The 19,338-nt window shown below is 45.6% G+C and overlaps 1 protein-coding gene across 1 annotated transcript in view; it reads left to right on the top strand.

Annotated features, from left to right (window-relative positions):
- Window positions 1–19,338, top strand: part of NUP93 (nucleoporin 93) — an 82,859-nt gene that overhangs the window by 2,296 nt on the left and 61,225 nt on the right. The window contains exons 2-3 of the mRNA XM_035336366.1: window positions 3,049–3,262; window positions 3,797–3,914. Coding sequence (XP_035192257.1) covers window positions 3,049–3,262; window positions 3,797–3,914 — 332 coding nt within the window. The remainder of the gene's footprint in view (window positions 1–3,048; window positions 3,263–3,796; window positions 3,915–19,338) is intronic.

Genomic DNA, 19,338 nt, shown 5'->3' with positions numbered 1-19,338 from the left:
TGGGTCCCCTCGGGTCTTGGCTTGGTGGGTCCCCTCGGGTCTTGGCTGCTCTCACCCCCATTGTCCTGCCCTACCTTCTCCATCTTCCTTCCAAAAGAAACCGATCCCGACTCATGAGCACTGTGGGGCAGGAGCCCCTGCGAGAGGGCAGCGCTGGATTTCTTTTTCCTTTCCCCTTTGGGAGAATCTCATTGCAACTCGTGGAGCTGTTCTGGTGTGTCAGCTACTCTGACTGCAGCGGGTGAGGCTTTCCCTCCCTCCTGTGAGATCCTCCGTTCCTTTTTTTGAAGCACTAGATCAATCTGAATTTTTAGTGTTTCTCCAAGGGAGTTAATGAGATGACACAAAGGCTGTCAGTATGTGAAGCACAACAGACGCTCGCTCACACGTCGGAGTCTTTCAGCTCCGAGTCTTTCTGAAGCTGGGGAGCTAAAATGTTCGACACGGCCGTGTTTGGAGTACCGTAGCTACAACATTTGGTTAGGTAGCATGGTAGGACTCAGAGGTTTTCAGTTTTTTTTTTTTCAGGTGATCCACATTTATGGTCGGAAGAGAACCAAGAAACCTGTCGTCATCTTTTCTGATTTGATTTTGGCTTAAATCCCGCCAACTTGTACAATATGATGTTTATATGTGGTCTTAAATGTTGGGAAAGCATAAAAGTGGGGCTTTGTTGGACGTGGAGTACTAGCCTAATGCAGCAGCCTCTATTGATAAGCCATCAAAGTTGTTTTTACAGAAGAGCCTTTTCAGTCCTGGCTTTTAGCCCGGGGTCGATCTGGTTTCACAGAAGTTGGTTTAATTTCTGATGTATTTTCTTTCCCTTAGGTGTCAGTTGTTGCACTTTCCCCAGCCAGACATGAAAATCTGCCGTGGCTCTGCTCGTTACTGTGGCAGCAGTTTCCATCTCGCAGGGCGGCACTAAGAGGCAGACTGCAGTCTCCCGAATGCAGTAAATTCTGTCAGCGTGGAGACGAACTTGTTCGTGCTGCTACCCGCCCTCAATGTTTGCCTTCTGTCCCCTGGCCAAAGCTGCTGCTGGTGCTCTAGCTAAGTTTTGAGCTGCCATTCCTGGTGCTGGGCTATAATCACAGGTAGTTCAGCTTGCTCCAAAATGAGTTTCTTCTGTATCTGTTGAATTCAGTCTGTTTTCCAGAGTCACTGCGGCTGTCCTACATCAGCTTTATGGGGCAGGCTGTGTATGGCACTGACACGGCATCTGCGGCTAAAAAGTGCAGGTTGGGGAGCTGTTTTACAGCGCGCTGATCCTCCATGCTTCTGGTTTCAGTGCTCGTGGAGAAGTTAGTGCCTTCTGACGCTCCCGGCTTTTTATCTCGCTCGTAATGAAAAGAGGAAGTGGACCGGATCGAATCAAATCGAGCTGAAGCCTGTGCTGCTCTCGCAGTCGCTGCTCCCGGAGGATCTGCTCGCTGTGCTTGCGGGCGTGTGGCTGTTCTGGTCAGCGTCTGCCAACAGGGGCTGCTTCTGGCAGGGCTGCACCTGAGTTATCGCAAGTAAGCGCCGGAAAGATGCTCTGTGCTGCATTGCAGGGCACAAAGCTGCTCGTTTCCACCACACTCCTCTCCACTCCCCTCCACTCCCCTCCATCTCAGTGCCGTGCTGATCTGCTCAAACAAATCCAGTCTCTGCTGTCTCAACAGAGGTACGAGGCAGTGCGGATATGGTTGCTGCCTCCCCCAGTAGCTACCAGCTCTCCAAAACTGGGTGGGGAGCACTGGGGAAATTCTCTGTGCCTGGACACCCGGCTTTGTCCTGGCGCCCAGGCAGCAGCCGTGTGCAAGGGGCAGGGATCAGTTTCTGATCGCGTGTGTCTGACTGAACCATCACACGGTGCTCTTAAATCGCTTCTTGTCCAGAGCCAAAGCGGTGCTCTTGTCCCTGGAAGTTGTGCTTAGGAACGGCGGAACAGCAGGAATGGGAAACTGTATTGTTAGAATGCTTTGGTAAGGTTGGGTGGTACCAAGAAATGCTGGAGCTGTAGGTTGGTTCTGGGCTGTAAAAATTCCCAGTTTTCTTCTCGGTGGGCTCTCTTGAGCCGGTTGCTCTTGATTTTCATTTAGTAAACAAGGGAGCTAGAGTTACTGAAGTCTTGCAGCACTGTGCAGCACGGCCGGCTGTCAGCAACCCTCTCCTGTGACCTGAGGGCAGCGAGGTGCTCGTGGCGTGTCGCTGATCTGGCTGCAAATCGTGGATTTGGGGCCTGAAGTTGAGGGCTTGGTTTACCTTTCCCATTAATACGGACACCGTCGCGACTCCCTGGTTTTTCCACGTTGATCCTGAGCATATACGTTTCTGTCTGCTCTATAAAAATGACCGGCTCCGTTCTGAACCTGGCACGGCATGATGCGCTAAGGACCTCCGCTGTTAGAGCCATTGCTCTGCTGTATCGCTTCTGCTCTCCTGCTGGGTCGTGCAGGCAGCCCTCGCAAATGCTGGTCGGGCCTTCTGCCCGCGGCGAGGGAGGACTCCCATCTTTCACACTGCAACCATGTGCACTTGTGTTTTTTGGGGGTTGATGACGTGGATTACCACGCTTTTATAGATAGCTTGTTATGGCTGTCTCTGCACATAACTTGTCTTCTGCTGTCTGTTTAACCTCATGTTTAAGCTGTGTATTTTCAGCCCGTATATATGCACGTGTACGCGTGCGTGTGTGTGAATCTCCATTTATGATATAAATACGTCTGTACACAAGAGCTTTAAAGCTGAGTTCATGCCAAATCTTTCACCTGGACTTCTGCTTTCTGCTTGTTCCCCTTTGTGTCAAGGCGATGTGTGAGCTGCCACATGCACTTCTGACAGGTCTGGAGATCTGCCTTAAAACGTGGTCCTGTAACGCAGCTCGCTCTGAGAGCATTGAAAACTTGCTTAACGTTCAGGTGCTTCTGTTACATCCTCTGCAGGGAGGACGAGCAGAGTGGTCTAGAAGCTCAGCTCTTGCTGCTCTCTGTGCACCTGTAGGTATGGGCAGTACTTACAGCCACGCAAGAATTTGCTCAGATTTTCTCTTCTCCCTCTTCTCCGCAGGTTTCTGTGCATCTTGGGGGAAACCTGCAATAGAGATGGACACCGAAGGCTTTGGAGAGCTCCTGCAGCAGGCAGAGCAGCTCGCAGCTGAGACGGAGGGCATCTCCGAGTTCCCGCACGTGGAGCGCAACCTGCCAGAGATCCAGCAGGCTGGGGAGCGCCTGCGCTCCCGCACTCTGACCCGCACGTCCCAGGAGACGGCGGACGTCAAGGCGTAAGTACTGAGCCCCTGCGCTAGGACCTGAAAGCAGGGGGTGCAGAACGCTTGCGGGCTTGGTTCTCGAGGCGTGGGGAGCTGTGCCAGGAGGATGTGCTCAGGAGAAGCAGAATGACTGCAAAGCTGCTTTCTCCTCCCCCATCTTCTTACAAAACAATAAATGAGTAACTGAAGGGTTTGTCTGAGAAGCAAACCGCTCCCGGTTTCAGGTGCTAAAGCCAAGAAGCGCAGTACCTTGGTGCGGCCGCTGCTGAGGACATTTACCGACGCGCTGTGGAGTTTTTCTGTCTGGAAGAACTTGGCAGCCGTGCTGTACTGCAGTGCAACAGCACAAAGTGTTCAGCAGGGCTGGGGGGGGTTAGATACATGTGCAAGGTTTGGGTTTATGCATTTCTCACAACAGCTGGAAGCGCTGGCTGAACATGGCTAGCTGCTCACCCCAGGACTGACAGTGGGTTGCGTTCAGAGTTCATACTGGTAGCTCTGTCTGTGTGATACTGACTTCACACCTGCACAATTTCTTCGTTACAGGTCTGTTCTTCTTGGGTCCAGAGGGCTTGACATATCTCATATCTCCCAGCGACTCGAGAGTCTAAGTGCAGCCACTACGTTTGAGCCTCTTGAACCCGTGAAGGACACTGACATCCAGGTAGGGGCGATTCTGACATCTTTTACAGTCCCCTTAACTGCTCTTCCTGGGCTCTGGTTCAAAGCTCTTCTCGGGCTGTTGTGGAAGTAGTTTTGCTCTGAGACTGTTGTGGAAATAGGCTCGCTTTGTGTTCATGCACTGGCTAGAGGAAGTACAGAGGGTACATGTACCTCCTTCTGTCAGTGAAGAGTTAGCCATGAGAAGCAGCACGAAGTACCAGACCTGCAGAAACATTTTAAGTTCCAAACTTTCTCTGAAGTCAAGAGGAACTAGGCGCTTGCTGTCTTTGCAGAGCTGTCTTTATTGATTTGAGGGACACTTAGCATAATCTTGAGTCTGTCTTAAGTATCTGATGGATATATGCACAGCTACTTGGGAATTTCAAGGTGTTGTATGTAATAGGGGCAGTTAATGTGCAAAGAAGGTGAGTATGGCTTTTCCTTTTGCTGCGCCTCAGGTAACCTTGTCCAGGTGCTGGACTGACTGCTGGTTTTCCTGTGCTTTTTCAGTGTGATTTAATCTTGTTAACTTTCTGTTGAACGTCTCCAGATAGCTTACAAATTAACGTGACCCGTCTATTTTTTGCTTTATGATATTTGCCTGCCCTTGTAGAATATTTGTGTACTGCTTTTCTTGATGAAGAAGAAATATGCAGTGTTCATCAATTCCATAGCTGGCTCTTAACTGAATAATGCCGTGTGTTGCTTTGAAAATTGATAATAGTCAGAATTATTGGTTAATCATTCGAAAGCTTATCCTCTCTCTTCACCTTCCGACAATTCCTGGCATATTTGGCTGCCATTTCTCACTCTCCCCACATGATTTTCCACTCTTTTTCACCAAAAAAATAGTGCACTTGGAGGCTTCATTGCATGATAATAGCCTGAGAGCTGTACAACCATTGGCATCATTCCCTTTTTCTCCTTTTATTCCTTTGTTCCAATTTTAATGTTGCTGTGTTTAATTAGTGATGTTAAACTTTGTACATGTTTTCCTTGCCCCCATTCTGTCATTTTTTTTCAAGAACTCTTCCTTTTTTTCTTCTTTGGGTTTCCTACTGTTGTTAATTCTTTGATTTCTGGTGTTTTTTCTTCACCCTTTAAGAGCAATCCTGTTGTAGATTCTCAAGCCCAGAAGCAGAGGAGCTTTTGACTCTTTGAATTCTGAGATGTGGCGTGTTGGAAAACAGCCGTGCTCCTTGGTAGGACTGCGTAATGCTCATAGCTTACTTTATTTTCCTGTTATCTGAACAGATCGTGAAGGCTCTCTTCTTTCTTAACTACACCAGATCTTACAGCCCTATCTCTTGATCACCAGCACATTCTGGTGACCTTCTCAGCATATTTTCTCATATTTTGGTTTGGTTTTGAACCAAGTAAATATTGGAATGTTTTTTAATTAGAGTGCGTTTATTCCTTCAAAAATAAAAGCTTTGTTTCTAATTTATGGCAATTTATACAATGAACCAAGCTTGCTATAAAGATGACTTAGAAGCAAGCATATGCATTTTTAAAACAAAAAATAAACCCAAAATAAGATTTCTTAATTGCAAAAGCTTGAAGAAAGCATGAGCAGATTTTTTGGAGTATTTTGCCACCTGAAATCAAGAGGTTTTCAGCCGGGCCTAAATACACTGGGTACCCGAGTCCCATTCACTTCACCTTCAGGTGATTTCTGCAGGAATTGGGCCCTTACCTTCTGTGGGAGTTTGTGCAAGTTTCTTTGAAACTGCTCCATTTCCATCTCTAGATGCTGAAATGCCTCTGTTTCTGGCCATCATTTTAAATCCACCTTTTTGCTACTAACGTTACTGATTTTAATTAGCAAAAGAGACTATTTGAAATGCAAACGTTCTGAAATACAAGTTGACTACTATTTTCCTTTATATCAGGCAGTTTAATTGAACATTTTTAAATGGTTTATTTCTCATTGAATTTTAATTTGCAACCAAGTCTGACTTGATAGAAACATGTAAGTGCCTGCGTAAACGGAATCTAGTAAATAAGAAATTTCCCATGCTTTGTTTTCAAACTGTAGATTCTGAACAAATGTGCTTTTTAAATAAGCTTTATATTGTGATACGATTGTATCCTCCTGTTTAGGAAATGTTTCAAGTTCAGCATTAGAAGCAGTAGTTAATTGCAAATCAATGTGTTTAAATGGCCCAATCAGCCAATGGAATTCAACCCTTCCATTAGGAAACCAGCTAAAAAGTACAAATGAAAACGGGAATCAAAATCAATAATTCAAATCAAAGTTCGCTGCTTGCCGTTTTGAATCATGATTAACACCGGTGATTTAATCACTGATCACTTGAATTTAAACCTGACCACTCATGTTGCCTAGTACACATGGGCTTTGAATCTGCAAGTTTTTGTGTGGCCGATGTTTGTAAATAAGCTAAAACTGATCTGCAGAGGGAAGCCTTTTGAGGTGCTCCTGTTTCAGGTGATCCTACAGGCTCATGACTAAGGTCTGAGTGCTCAGTCTTTTGTCCCTGCTTATTTTGTGGCTAACAAGTGCAAGAATTTTTCTGCTGTTCTGCGGAACATTGTCCTCTGCTTTGTGTGATGGTCTTTGCAGTCACTTCTGAGGCTGCCTGGCTGATGTTGATGATGGTTTGTGGTTCGAAAATACTTGCTTAGAACGTGGACAAACCTCTGATCTTGTCTGTAGGGACTGGTACACAGTTGTCAACAACAGGATCTTGTCCTATAAGTTGTTTTTAGTAAGGTTTTCTTTTGTAAGAGGACATTTGTATTATACTTCAGTTATTTTTTTGTTAGTTCTGCTAAGGAGGTCTTAAAATTTGATATTTTGATAAAAATGTACTACCAAAGCTTCCGACGTTACTTGGACCTTCTGATTGTACCGGGATCTGTTTTTTTTCTCCCTAGCTAATTAGTTTTCTAAGGTTTCTTCAGATCCATTGTGTTTGCTTTGGGTCAGACGTAGCTGTCCTTTTACCCTGGGTGGAATTCTCCCTCCATGGTTGCTGCTGTTGCATCCAAGAGGGCAGCGTGATAGAAGGAAGCAATCTGCTCCGATGTCTTGCAGGGCTTTCCTATTCCTCTGCTGTTACTTGGTATTTACACAGACACACTGGTAGGCTCTAATTCTGCGGCTTGTGAGGAGCAGTTCAGCTCTGCATCAAGCCTGCAGCCAGCGCTACCACTATTTTTTTAACCAACGCAAACTTCTCCCCAAGTAATTAATGAGCTCGGTTTCCAGCTTAGCAGTGTTACAGGCTCAGCTGTCCTTTCTTGGTTGCATTTTACTTTCTTGATGCTCAGCATTCTATCCACAAGGTATGGGTTGCAGCAAATTCATTTTGTGTCTGAAACTTGCTTGTGTCATCTGCAGGCTCTTCAGCACTTAAATTGCTATTGTATGTGTAGCATCCCTCAGGTTCAGGTGGCGCAGTTAGCGTTACCAGTTCACGAAGACTTCACAGCATTTGATTAGGAGCCTGGAAACTTCTTTTCTTAAGGTACCTGAAACTGCAAGTGCGTTCTTCCTTCCCGTAAAGCTGCAGTGGGACTGCGTTGGTGCAGCCTACGTACGCCACGCTGCAGGAGGAGGTGGCGTCTCTGGAGGTGAACGTGGGCATCTGTGCCAGAAACACAGACCTCACGCTTAGGCACTGCTGACTGCTGCACTTCAGCAAAGGTTACTAACATGATTAGATGTTTATTGTATGAATTTCAGGGTTCTGCTGACTTTAATATTCTATCAAAGCTCTTAGAGCATGAAAATACTCCTTAGACTTCCTGCCATATGCTCCCCCATCACTCCCTTGCCTCCATGGTAATTGCTGAAAAAGAAGAAATCAGTTATTTCCCTGACAGTTTGCTTGCTTGAGCTGCTTCAGCTTTCTTCCCTGAAGTATTTACTTACTGTCTCTGTTCCTTCTCATGTTGTGGTCTATTCTAGCAGCCTGTATGTGGGCAGCACAGAGAGATTTGCTAGAATCTGATCTCTCAAATGAGGGCAATCAGCACTGCAGAGGGAGAATTCCAGGAAATACCCTGCTTCTAGAGAGAGTAAGTCACAGCAAGGCAAGTCACAGAGAGGAGCATCTAGGGCATGGAGTTCCTGGGCACTGATATTGCGAGATGTTCAGAAAGCGTTAAGAGAACCTAGGAATTCACCTTAACAGAAGCTTCAGATCAGGTTAACAAGCACGAGGAACCTTCTGTACAGAGCTTCTTCTAAACTGTATGCCATAGTGCTGACTAAAAAGAAGTGCAGCAAATTGCAGCTCAATTAATTATCTGAATTATTTATCAGCTGTAAAATGTAGATTGCTTGTACATAAAAGGGTTGCGAGTCCAGGAAATGTCTCCCACTAGAGCAGTAGGCCGGGAAGATTATGAAAAAGATTTTAGGCTTGCCACTAAATTATAGCAATTTGTATTTTTCCTCTCTCCTTTCAAAGGCTGTTCCTAAACTGTATACAGCACAACAAACGCTTCTCAGAGCAAATCCAGTTCATATTAATTCCTACCTCAGAGTTTATCAAGATCAAGATTTTTTTTTTTAAACTCATCAGTAAGCCCTATTTTGGCAAATCTTTTCAGAGTTGAAAAGGGTAGTCAAGTGATCCCTGGTGGTCTTGATGCCGTGTTTAGCAGATAAATGCACTTCTTTCCTTTTTTGTGTCTTCACGGCTTTTAAAAATCTCATGCAAGTGTGGATGATGCAAGCTGATCTCTGCAAAGATGGGGCGTGTGCCTATAAACGTAATCCCCTTTCTGAACAGAACGCCAGTATTTCTCCACGAATCCGTAAAGGTGAGCTATGATGTAGTCTTGCAGCAGGAGTACAGAAGAGGAAGAATTATTACAAAGACACAAAAAGGCTGAGCAGTTGTGGCACGTGAGCTGGGACCTGGCTCTTGCATGTGTGCCACTTGTCATGCATGGATGTCAGAGGCTCAGTGCTGCCCTGGTAAACGTTTGGGGTACCTGAGAGGGATGAGTTGCAAATCAGAGCCCAATTGTTACCTACTAAGGTATTTTGGCTGATTGTAGAAGGCATTGCACTGCCCTGTATGTTTTGTATGTAGTGGTGATTTGATTATACATCAATTATATAATATCAATTATACAATTATACAGGGGGCTTTAGCCCCCTGTATACCTGTTTTAAAATGTTTAAGCCCCAAATCATGGTGGTAGTTGTAAGAAATGGCATCGTTCTACCTTCTGAGGCTCAGTCCAGCTCTCTGCAGACCTTTGAAAATGGGTTCTCGAAATAGATGTGAGCTCTCCTTGCTTATCCTGCTTTATCTGCTTGGAAAGCTCGAGGGAGATGTTGTTGGCCTCCAGCGAGGCTCTCGTTTCCCTGCTTGTACAACAGTTTCAGCGTGGGCTTCTGAGCTAGGCAAAACTGAAATGAAAGCTTGCATACCAGGCTTTTTCTTTCTGATTCCTGGGTGTGGATGGTATTGACCCAGTAGCTCTTCAGAGGTTCAGAAACAGAAGTAAGAGCTTTTATCTAAATGAGGGCAGAAGGTTAGGCTTGGATCCCTCCAAGTGGCCACTGAGGCAGACTGACATGAAGGATCTGGGATATTTTCAAGTTTTGCAGAGTACTGTAAGCAGACTGTGTGCCAGCAGCAGCTCTGGCTTTTTGCTTTAATGTTGGAGTTCTTGAGGGAGAATCTGGTCCGAAGATGCTGACCCCGGGGCTGTGTGGTCTGCCTCGCTCTATGTACGTGTGCAACTCTCAAATTAAAAATGCTAACTCTGACATCAGGCACTGAAGGGGTGCGTTCCTCAACCAGTGAGCCTTTGCTGCTGTTTCACGTTACCATTTGTGATAGACTCCGTGGTATCTACTAGAATAACACCAAAAAGCCCGTGGTAATCTACTAGAGTGTAACTAAAATCAGGGTTTATAAATGGAAATGCTGACACAACCTTAAAGGGGCAACCTCGAGTGCTGTTCGCCATCCGTTGTTTGCATTAGCTTAGCCTGAAAATGTATTTTTCCCTTTGCAGATTTTTGTCCTTTTCCTATTTGCCAAACATTGATTTCCCCCACCCCCCAAGTCCTTCAGTTCTAATGGAGCTTGAAATTAAGGTGGCTTTATTTTCCTGTCGCTTCCTCCTTCACCCTAATCGATGATGCCAGCACAGCTGTGGGGACCCTTTAACCATTGCAGAGCCAGGACAAGGAACACAAGAGGACAATCTTCTGCCCTGTTTCTTCATCTTATTTAGGGTCAGTTGTTTGCTGCTGGTTTTTTGCATTGCTGCAGTCCTAAGGGAAAATTTTCTCTGTAGATTGAGCTGTGGATTCTTCAGCAGCTGTTGCTCCTCTCTATGGAGGTTCTTGGAAGTCCCTTTTTTTTAATTCCCAGTAGAAGTGCATGCTAGGATCAAACCCCACTAACCTGGGGTAGCTTTTTGGTTGATTTCGTTAAGGATTTGACCCCTAATGTATACACTTGGTATGCAAATGAAAAATATAAATATTCTGGCAATTAAATATGGCCAGAGGCAGTTTTTAAGACAATTGAAGAAAGCAGTTGTGAGCAATGAATGGGTGTTTGGCATGCAGCAAATGGAGCACTGTGCTAAGGCATCCGGCCCCGAGAAATATAAATCACGAAAAGAAGGGAGAGGTGAGGGTAACGACTTCATGCAAACCTTGGAAGGAGAGCTGCAGCCTGCCCATGGCTCTCTGCGCAGTGCTGAGATGTGCAAGGGCTTTCACAGCACACAGCCTCGACGAGGCTTCTCTGCCTCCTTCCCAACACCGCTGAGCCTCCCAGGACCCTGCAAACGAGCAGGTTGGCCCCGATCCTCCCAAGGCTTGTGCTGATCAGGGAATGCCCTGGGAGACATGGAGGTGTGACTGGGGTGTAAGAGCGCAGGGTTCCCTTCTCCATAGCTGGCTGGTAAAATGATGCGCAGCACGTGAGTGAATAAGACCGTATACAAGGACAAAAAAAAAAGGCAAAAATGTTGTTAATGCCTTTTTTTTGTCTTTTTTTTTTTTGCTTGTCACTTTCTCCCTCACATGCCTAGTTCACATCTAATAGCAGCTTCCTCTAGTTCTCAGCACTGGCTTAATAGCATGAATCAGCACTGCAGTTTTAAATTACCTTGGCCTTATTAATGTGAAAATAAAACAAGTGTTGGGGGGCAGGAGGGGAGAGGAGCACGCACATTTAATGTAGAATACTGTCTGGTACTCTGTGGCATTTCATCTGTTATCCAGATTACCCTCACTCAGTGAAACCGAACTGTTTGCATTTTTTGGTTGTGTGCCAGTTGGAGTAATTATGTAGGGCCCTTCCAGTTCAACGTGATTCCGATCATGAATTCCTAACGGTGCAGAGGAGACGTGGTCTGCCTCCCTTTCTCTTCCTCTGTGGGTAAGCAAAGACAGCCTGACAGGGACACTTTAAAACTTGATGCTAATGCAAGGTCATGAGATGGAAAAATTGAGAATTCTTGTTCTAGTGGCTATGTTTATTGATCTATTTAAATTCTGCTGTGTCCTGGCACATTTTATATTTCCTGTCTGCTTAATCCAGCTATGCTCTTTGCATCTCAAATAGGTCCAGTGGTTGACTTTTAATAAACACCTTTGAAATGTGTCACAAACATCTTAAAACAGAGACCAGATTTTGAGTCATAACACTTGGCTTCGTCCCCACCCTTTCCCTTTGGAGCCTGCTGCATAGCTCTGCTCTTTGAGGAAAACTGTTCCAATCCCGCATCAAATGCTAACTCCTGTGAAGGGCAAAGAGACCTTCTGGTGCAGGAGGCAGCTTGGCATGTGGCTAGAACTCTGGAGCAAGCCTTGCCTGGTGGAACGCGATTGTCCGAGTCAGAACTTCCCCGAGACCTTACCTGGATCAACGTTGCTGTTGCAGGGATTCCTGCGGGATCATCACTGGTTTTTAGGATCTGGGTTGCACCTTACCTGGAGGACAGCACTTCTGGCAACCCAGTGCCTCTTAACGTCACACGGTAATTTAGTGCTCACTGAGCTCTTGTATCGACTGCAGACCTGACGGTGTGTAAATGAACTACTGGAATCAGTGTTTTCGTGGTGCTGGAACAATTTCATAGCACGTTTTAGTCTCTGGTTATAGAAGTGGTGCGAAGGCATGACACTGATACAGCAACTCTTGCAGCCTCACAGTCTGCCATGTCCATGTGTCATGTTAGGACAATTGAGCTGAAGAGATGGTTTTATGTGAGGCCCAAATGGAGCTTTTGCGAAGTACCACTCCGTTTGGTTTTGTAAAATACTGATATTCCCATTAGTTTTGGAACCATAATTGTCTTAAGCACCTTTCTCAAGTAATTACTTACAGCACTACGAGCTGAACCAAGCACAGAGTGTAGGGTGAGCAGGGCGGATCATCTCGCCCAACTCCTATGCTGTGAGTGGAAAACCCTGGCTGCTTTTTCCAATGAGCCAGTGCATCAGATCTAGTTATAAAACCAAACCAACCAACCAAAAGCTGCTGCAGCTCCCTGCCCTCCTTTCAAGCCAACCCCAGTTTGCTCCCTCTTGCAAGTGTTAGAGCTGTGCTGAGTCGCGCTGGGGTTTGTCACGAAGCCGTGGGTTAATTCAGCCATCTGGGAAAGGCCACAGGTGAATTGTTGGGCCTGCCCTGTAGTAATTAGTTTGACTCCGCATCCAAAATCTTAATCCTAGGCATTATCAGGCTTTGGTTTAAGGCAGTCACTAACTAATAAGTGTGTGAAGTGTTCGCTGCTGCGTGGGTATCCAAGCGCCCGGTGTGCTTCGGCTTCCACATACAGAACAGCGGCCTGAACGTTTGGCAGCTGGCAGATGAAATGTTCGGGTGGTGTGTTTGGGTGTTGCCTAACTTCTGTTTTTGAAACCAAAACAAACTCATGTTCCTGTCAAGATCCTTTCCCAAAGGACAGTTGCAGCCTTCCGAGGTGGGGCTGGGGACATGCACGTACGTTCACTTTGCTCAGCTGGGTTTTTGGCACGACTTCTGTTCTCACTGCCTCCCTTCTGTTGTCTTCCCTTTATTTCTCCTCTTCCCTCCATTCTCATTTCTTTCTCTATCCATTTGTATTTATTCCCTTTGCCTTCTGCCTCGCATACGTTTATTACCTCCTGCCCACCCTTTACTCAGTTCTGCTCTTTGTCAATATTTTGGTAGCCAGAGCATTTCCCACCTACCTGAGCCAAACCGCTGCAGTCCTGTTTAAACGCAAAGCAGTCGTGAGATGTCTGATGTGCTGGTGCTCTGTACGCGGGGAAATGACCGAAGGAATCAGGGAGGTGAGCTGGAAATGCTCTTTACCATTCAGTTATTCGTGTCTTAGCAAGCAAGCAAGACGCGATCCATCCTAGCAAGGCAAGATCCCTCCTAGCTTGCACCGAGGCTGCTCTGCGTACGTAGTGCTTTGAGCCACAGCTAAGATGCAGTCAGTTTTTTAAAACTTAATTGGAGCAAGGCGCTTAATTGTCACTTGGTAAAAACGGCTGGAGGAGCTCGGAGAGGCTTGGTTTTAAAATAACTTTATGGAGAATAAATTAACGTGTCGCCAGCTTTTTTGACAGCAGCGTAAGTCTCTGGGGTGTCCTTTTAAAGCACCGGTGCCTGGATTCTGCCAGATCCGCAGTGGGGTGGAGGTGGGGAAGGGGAGAGAGATTTTTCCAACTTGTGGTATTTTGGGGAGCGAGGGGAAGGCTTGCCAGCGGTGTGTGAATGCCATTTAAAGGCTTCTGAATGAGAAAAACTGAAATGTGGTATAAACACGTCAGCGTTTAATTTTGGGTTCAGTAGCTTGATTAAAGCCTTCTGAATGGTTCGGTTGGCTGTCCTAGGCTTGGAGATGTGGGAATAGTTGCAAGTGAATTTGTCGTAGGTGATTTATTAGGTTGGATTTGGGACGTGCCTACTTGGCTGCCTTCATGTGCAGCACGGGGCAGTTTAGAGGAGGAACACTGACAAAGAAGTTCATGGCGATGTCTGCTCGTCTCCTAATAAATTAGGCTTCACCCTGTTCTCTGGTGGTTGGATACTGGTTGGTAGAACCCTGAAGCATGGGGTATAATAACTCTTTCCACAATTTTATCGTTAAACACAGCTCTAGATATTATCAATATCCATATACACACTGAGTCAGTTTTTTAATCCCATTATATTTTGGCCCTGCCGTCTTCCTGTGGTAGTAAGTTCCCCAATTCAATTACAGATTGTGTTAAAATTTATTTCCTCTTACTGGTTTAGAGCTTGGCATCATTTAAATTTCAGCAGACATCCTTTGCTTGTTGCTCAGAGTCGTATGAGCTGGATTTCTGGATCTGCCCTTTCTGGATGAGTTAGATATTTATGGGAGTGTATCTCCTCTTACTTGGTTCCTTTTTAATATTACCCATCCTCAGCGTGTTCAGTCACATCACAGGGATAATTTTACTAATTCCTCAAGCCTGTTCTGTGGTTTCCTTTGAGACTGTCTGTCCGGTTTGCACAGCATTCCTGATAAAGGCCCAGCACTGTTTGCCTTCCCTGATACCAAAGTTCAGCGTAGCCAAACTGGGTGTGAAAGGCAGAAGTGGCAAGCTGTGAAGGATTTGCTCTGAGCTCAGATAAGTGGGAGCGCGCAGGTGGGGATATCGTACAGCATCATGACAAATCCTTATCTCTGTGGTTGCAAGCCAGCAGGATTCTTCGGGCCAGATTCTAGGATACGAGAGAAGAGATTTGAGGAGAAGTGGGAGAGGGAACGGAGGAAAAAACCTTTCAAGCAGTTGAGTGGGAACCTACCCGTTATCTCCAGATCCTCGCGGCGGTAATTGATTTTGCCTGCTATGGTTACCATATAGTAACTCCGATGAAACATTCGTTATTTCTTTCCTCTCCTGCCCCAAGGCTTGTAACACAAAATGGCATGTTAAAATCCGTTTACTTTGTCTGCTGAGTAGATAGAAAAACGTAAGGGCTTTAACGAGTCCGAAATAAACACTAATGCAGTAGGCAAAGGACCCACCGTTGTCTGGACTAAAAGGGAGCATCCCCAGCCTGAGGTCCTCATGTGAGCTTCGGCTGGAAGCTGGGTGCAAGAGCACCTCGCTGGAATTACACTGTTGGGCTCTGTGTTTCAAATACTTTTGGCCTCTGTATAGCAGAGCTAGCCCTGCTGTATTTCTTCTCTTAGTCCCCATCTAGCTTGATTTAATTTTTCCAAGGTTAAAGATGGCTTATCCTGGAAATTTGCAGGTCACTTCTGATGGTAAGAAGCTGGATTGCTCAACAGATACTGTGAATCGATATCACTTCTTTTTGTTTTGCTATTTGACTGAGGTTAATGCTTGGCTTCATATTTGCTGCTAGGATGAAGTGCACGATAGTGCTCCACGTAATTAGTTAATGTGCTGCGCTGAGTGTTTTGCTGTTTGTCTGGGGGGTTGTATCCTTAAAAATGCCTTATTTTCTATTTTCTAATATATATTTTTTTCTTCTGAGGAAAGACTTGGCATCTTCACAATAGCCTTTGCTTTATTATAAGCTTATGATTTTGTGAGTTATGGAAGCAAGCACTCAAAATGGATGCTGCCTCTGGTTCCCTGTTGCTGGAACTGAGCTAGAAAGGGGTTACCATCAATCAGTTGTCTTAAAACCTTTGGCTAAGAGTTGGTCTGTCGCTGGCGTAGTGGTGGCTGGTATGCAGTTATATTCCAGCAGCAGAAGCATCATCTCCTTTCCTTCCCTCTGGGTGTTCCCTGGCTTTGTCCAAGTCCCTCACATTACCTTTCAGGTGCTTTGGAGGAGGCTTTCCAGCATGTAAGGTGTTTTATGCTGTCACTTGAAAGCTGTGAGAAGGCCACTAGGATCTTTTAGGCTGTTTCAGGCCCTTTCTTTACGGTAGGTCCATCAAGCCAGCGGGGTGGCGCTCGGTCTGAAAAGACTCCAGGGCTTGTTTCCGAGGATAAATCCCTCCAGGAAGGGGCTCAGGGTCTGGGGAGAAAATGTGAGAGCCCATCCCAAGTGGCAGAAATGACATGCTTTTTGCAGGGTAGCACCAGGAAGAAAAAGTCCTGCTTTTTCGGTCAGAAGTCATCCCTGCGATAAATACCCAGAGCTTTGTGTCGAAGCAGCGTCCTTGTGCAGCGGGGTGGCGGAGCAGATCTCCTTCCAGCAGTACGACCAGCATCAGGGGACGGAACCTGCAGCCTGCCTTACAGGGCAGGATTTAGCTGCTTGTCTCAGTAGCTCCATCGTTTCCCACAACATTGCTTCCTCAAAATCTCCTGCATGCATTGCCTCTTGAAGTGCCTGCAACATTTTCCTTCTCAGATGAAACACTAATTTCCAGCCAACGTGTTACGTGTGAGCAGTGCATCCTGGCAACAAAGGCTGCTTGGAACCACATACTCTGAGGGGAAGGTGGGAAGCAAAATTCTAAGATTCATTTCATTGCAGAAACAGCTCAGGGGAAGGTGTTGCACATTGGAAGTGCCCAAGTGGAGCCTGAGAAGGTTCCTCTTGCTGCCCTGGTGGTGCTGCTTTTAAACCCATTCATTTTATAAGACCTCCGAGGTGTCTCCTCCTGCCTTTAGCACCCTTGACTGTGGTCATCCATGGGAAGCAGAATACTCTGCAAATGGTTATCACCATCTCAGGCCAAGGGAGATGGGGCAAATGTCTTATCTAAAGCCTCTTTTACATGAGGGCACAGCACAGTTGTGTTGTTTGCCTGGCCCGCGGCTCCATCTCTGTTTGCAGGAGCAGATGGTTCAGTGGGTTCTTGAAACAGAATTTCTCTGACGCTTTATTTGAACCTTGCCTTGGAAACTTTGGAATTAGTCAGATGCTGAATCAGAAGAATAGTCAATTTGTAATGGAAGTGGGCTTCACTGGCACTATTTTATATGCTGATTAACTGACTTGAAGCAAGCAGAACACGCAGCGGACTGTATCTGGCAGAAGGGTTGTGATCTGGTTGTACATGCCACCGAGGAGTGTAGACAGCCATCAGGCCGTCCTTTCACATTAGCGAGGCTCTTCCCCTAGTGTCAGAGGCAGTCGCTTGCTTGATTTCATCTTTCTTCTGACTGAAGTTCCAAAGTGATAAATTGAAAACCATCTCGGCCAGTATCCCGGACCGATCTGCCTTCTATGAAATGCATGCAGTAGACAGTGAAATTGAATCCCTCTTGCATGTGACTAAAGAAAGGGGCTTTTTGTTTCTTTCACCATTTATTTTTCAGCAAGTGTTGCAGTTTGTTTTGTTAGCTGAAGATGTAGTTAATGCACTTCCTCGGGAAGCTGAGGAGTTGTTACATGTATGAATTCGTGGAGCCTTTCGCTGGCCAAGCAAGGTAGGACCTTGGAGTTTAAAATCCCCTCCCAAGCTTATTTATCTATTCTACTTTATTTTCCCCAGTTTTAAAGCGACCCTTTGCCACACTTCTAGCACCAGATATTTGGCCTTGCTGCGAAGTGTCAAATACTTAGCTTAAAAACTGAGCTTACAGTTTCCAGAACAAGTCAGGTGTGACAGCATATCAGCATCAGTAGCGGCAAAATCTTCCTCTGCGACTCCCGTGTGGTCACACTCAGTAATGTTGCTTTGCAAGGCTGATGGCATTAAAAAGTTACAGGCTCTATTTGTGAAAGCAGTACTAATTTAAGTATTAGTAAATAATAATAAGTATTAATTTAGCTTTTGTTGGAGGAGGCAGCTTCGCAGTCTAAACTCTGCTGCCTGAGGCTGGAGGTCTTGCAGCTGATCCCTTTGGGCTATTCCTGTTGCCTAGGGCCGTCACCTGTATCCACGATTCAAGTGCAGCACTGCCCTTCAGAATGTTTGTACAAAAGCAGTGCTTCTTGATACAAAGTGGTACATTCTGACAGAGTAATCACATCTTGGAGGATCATCAGATCTTCCTTTCACATTAATAGCTAAGGTTCAGCTGCTTGTTACTGCTGATAGCCCAGCAAAATTAAAGCTGGTAAGGAAGAGCTGGCTTCCACTCCATGCTGTCTTAATTTACTTTAACTGTTAAGCTTGAAAGATTTACGTAGGTGCTACTAGAAGCACCAGCTGAATAACCTATTGTTAGCAGGAGGAGAAGCAAAACTGCAGATGCCAGATGCCACGGCACCTCTGTGGTCAGTACGGGGTTTATTACAAAACCTGATGACGCTAATAACATCATTATTACTGCAGACGTTTAGAGTTCTTTAACTTTCAAGAAAAACTTGACATGTTTTGGAGCATCATTTTACTGACAGGCCTAGGATTTAGAAGCACGGGGAAATGAAGGCTGAAATAGGAGCAGTTCTGTGAATTGGTTTTGAACGTGCCTGTGGAGGTCTCGGGACTGGAACATTCCGCAGAGTGGACAGATGGACAGGTGGGGTATTGCCTGTGTACATCTACAAACCTTCTTCCTACAGCAGTTCCTCTCCTATTGAATGTTACGGTTTGAAGGTAGGGAGGTGGACAGAGAAGCACAGGTAATGACTAATAGAAAATGTTGCCTTAAAATCTCAAACCATCACTTATATCAGTGACTGTCACAGCTTTTCCTATATCAAGCTGAAATAATTAAGAGATTCAATTTCATATGGAAAAAACAAAATGCCTTTGTCACTGTGCTTTCACTTCTTGATTTATATTCACACCCAAGCCAGTACTGTGTCCTTCATCCTCTGGAAGTGTCAAACAACAAACGTTGTCTGAAGTTATTTTATAGCACGCGTTGTGAGAACAGCTGAAGTAGAAGCCAAACATTTAGTTTCTGAAGCCAGAGGTTATAAATTCGATATAAAAATGGAGAGGGATCCTGGAGGTCTTTTTCTCTTGCGAGAATTTAGAACAAGGCCATCGCAAAGAGCCAAGGATGTGGGTTTTCAGTGCTTTAGATTTGTCCGTTTGTACTTTGCTCACCAAAAGCAGCACACAAGAACCAACACACAAGCTGCTGTCAGATGGGCTCTGGGCGAGCAGGAAGCAGGAGGCTCTTTGGGTTGTTTTCAGATCTTCCCCAGGACAGAAGAGCGAAAGGAATGAGAGTTCCCAACTTTGAAAGCAAGCAGTTGAAATGTGTTCCAAGAGTATTTTGGAGCAGGAATGCCAGTTTAAATATTTATGCGGTGTTTTATTGCACTGATTCAAATATTGAATAGCGCCTGACCCTTGAGTTCTTGGATCCCTGCCTGACTGGCACCCCACGGTGGGTATATTTACTTAGAAAACAGCCTTCTGCAGCAGCTGGTTTTCAGCACAGGAAATGGGGAAGGCTGGATCCAATTTTTTCCTGATTTTCATGCTTGACTTTGAGCTTGCCTTCCTATGCATCAGTTTCTTCACCTGTGAAATAAAGGTTGCATTTACTGCTGGCTCTCACAAGGTCTGTAATGAAGGCTTTATGCGGATGTTTTCCTTGTTACTGTTTCCTCAGA

This window comes from Oxyura jamaicensis, chromosome 11 (genome assembly GCF_011077185.1).
Source record: "Oxyura jamaicensis isolate SHBP4307 breed ruddy duck chromosome 11, BPBGC_Ojam_1.0, whole genome shotgun sequence".
Lineage (NCBI taxonomy): Eukaryota > Metazoa > Chordata > Aves > Anseriformes > Anatidae > Oxyura > Oxyura jamaicensis.
This window is presented reverse-complemented; position numbering and strand designations above follow the sequence as displayed.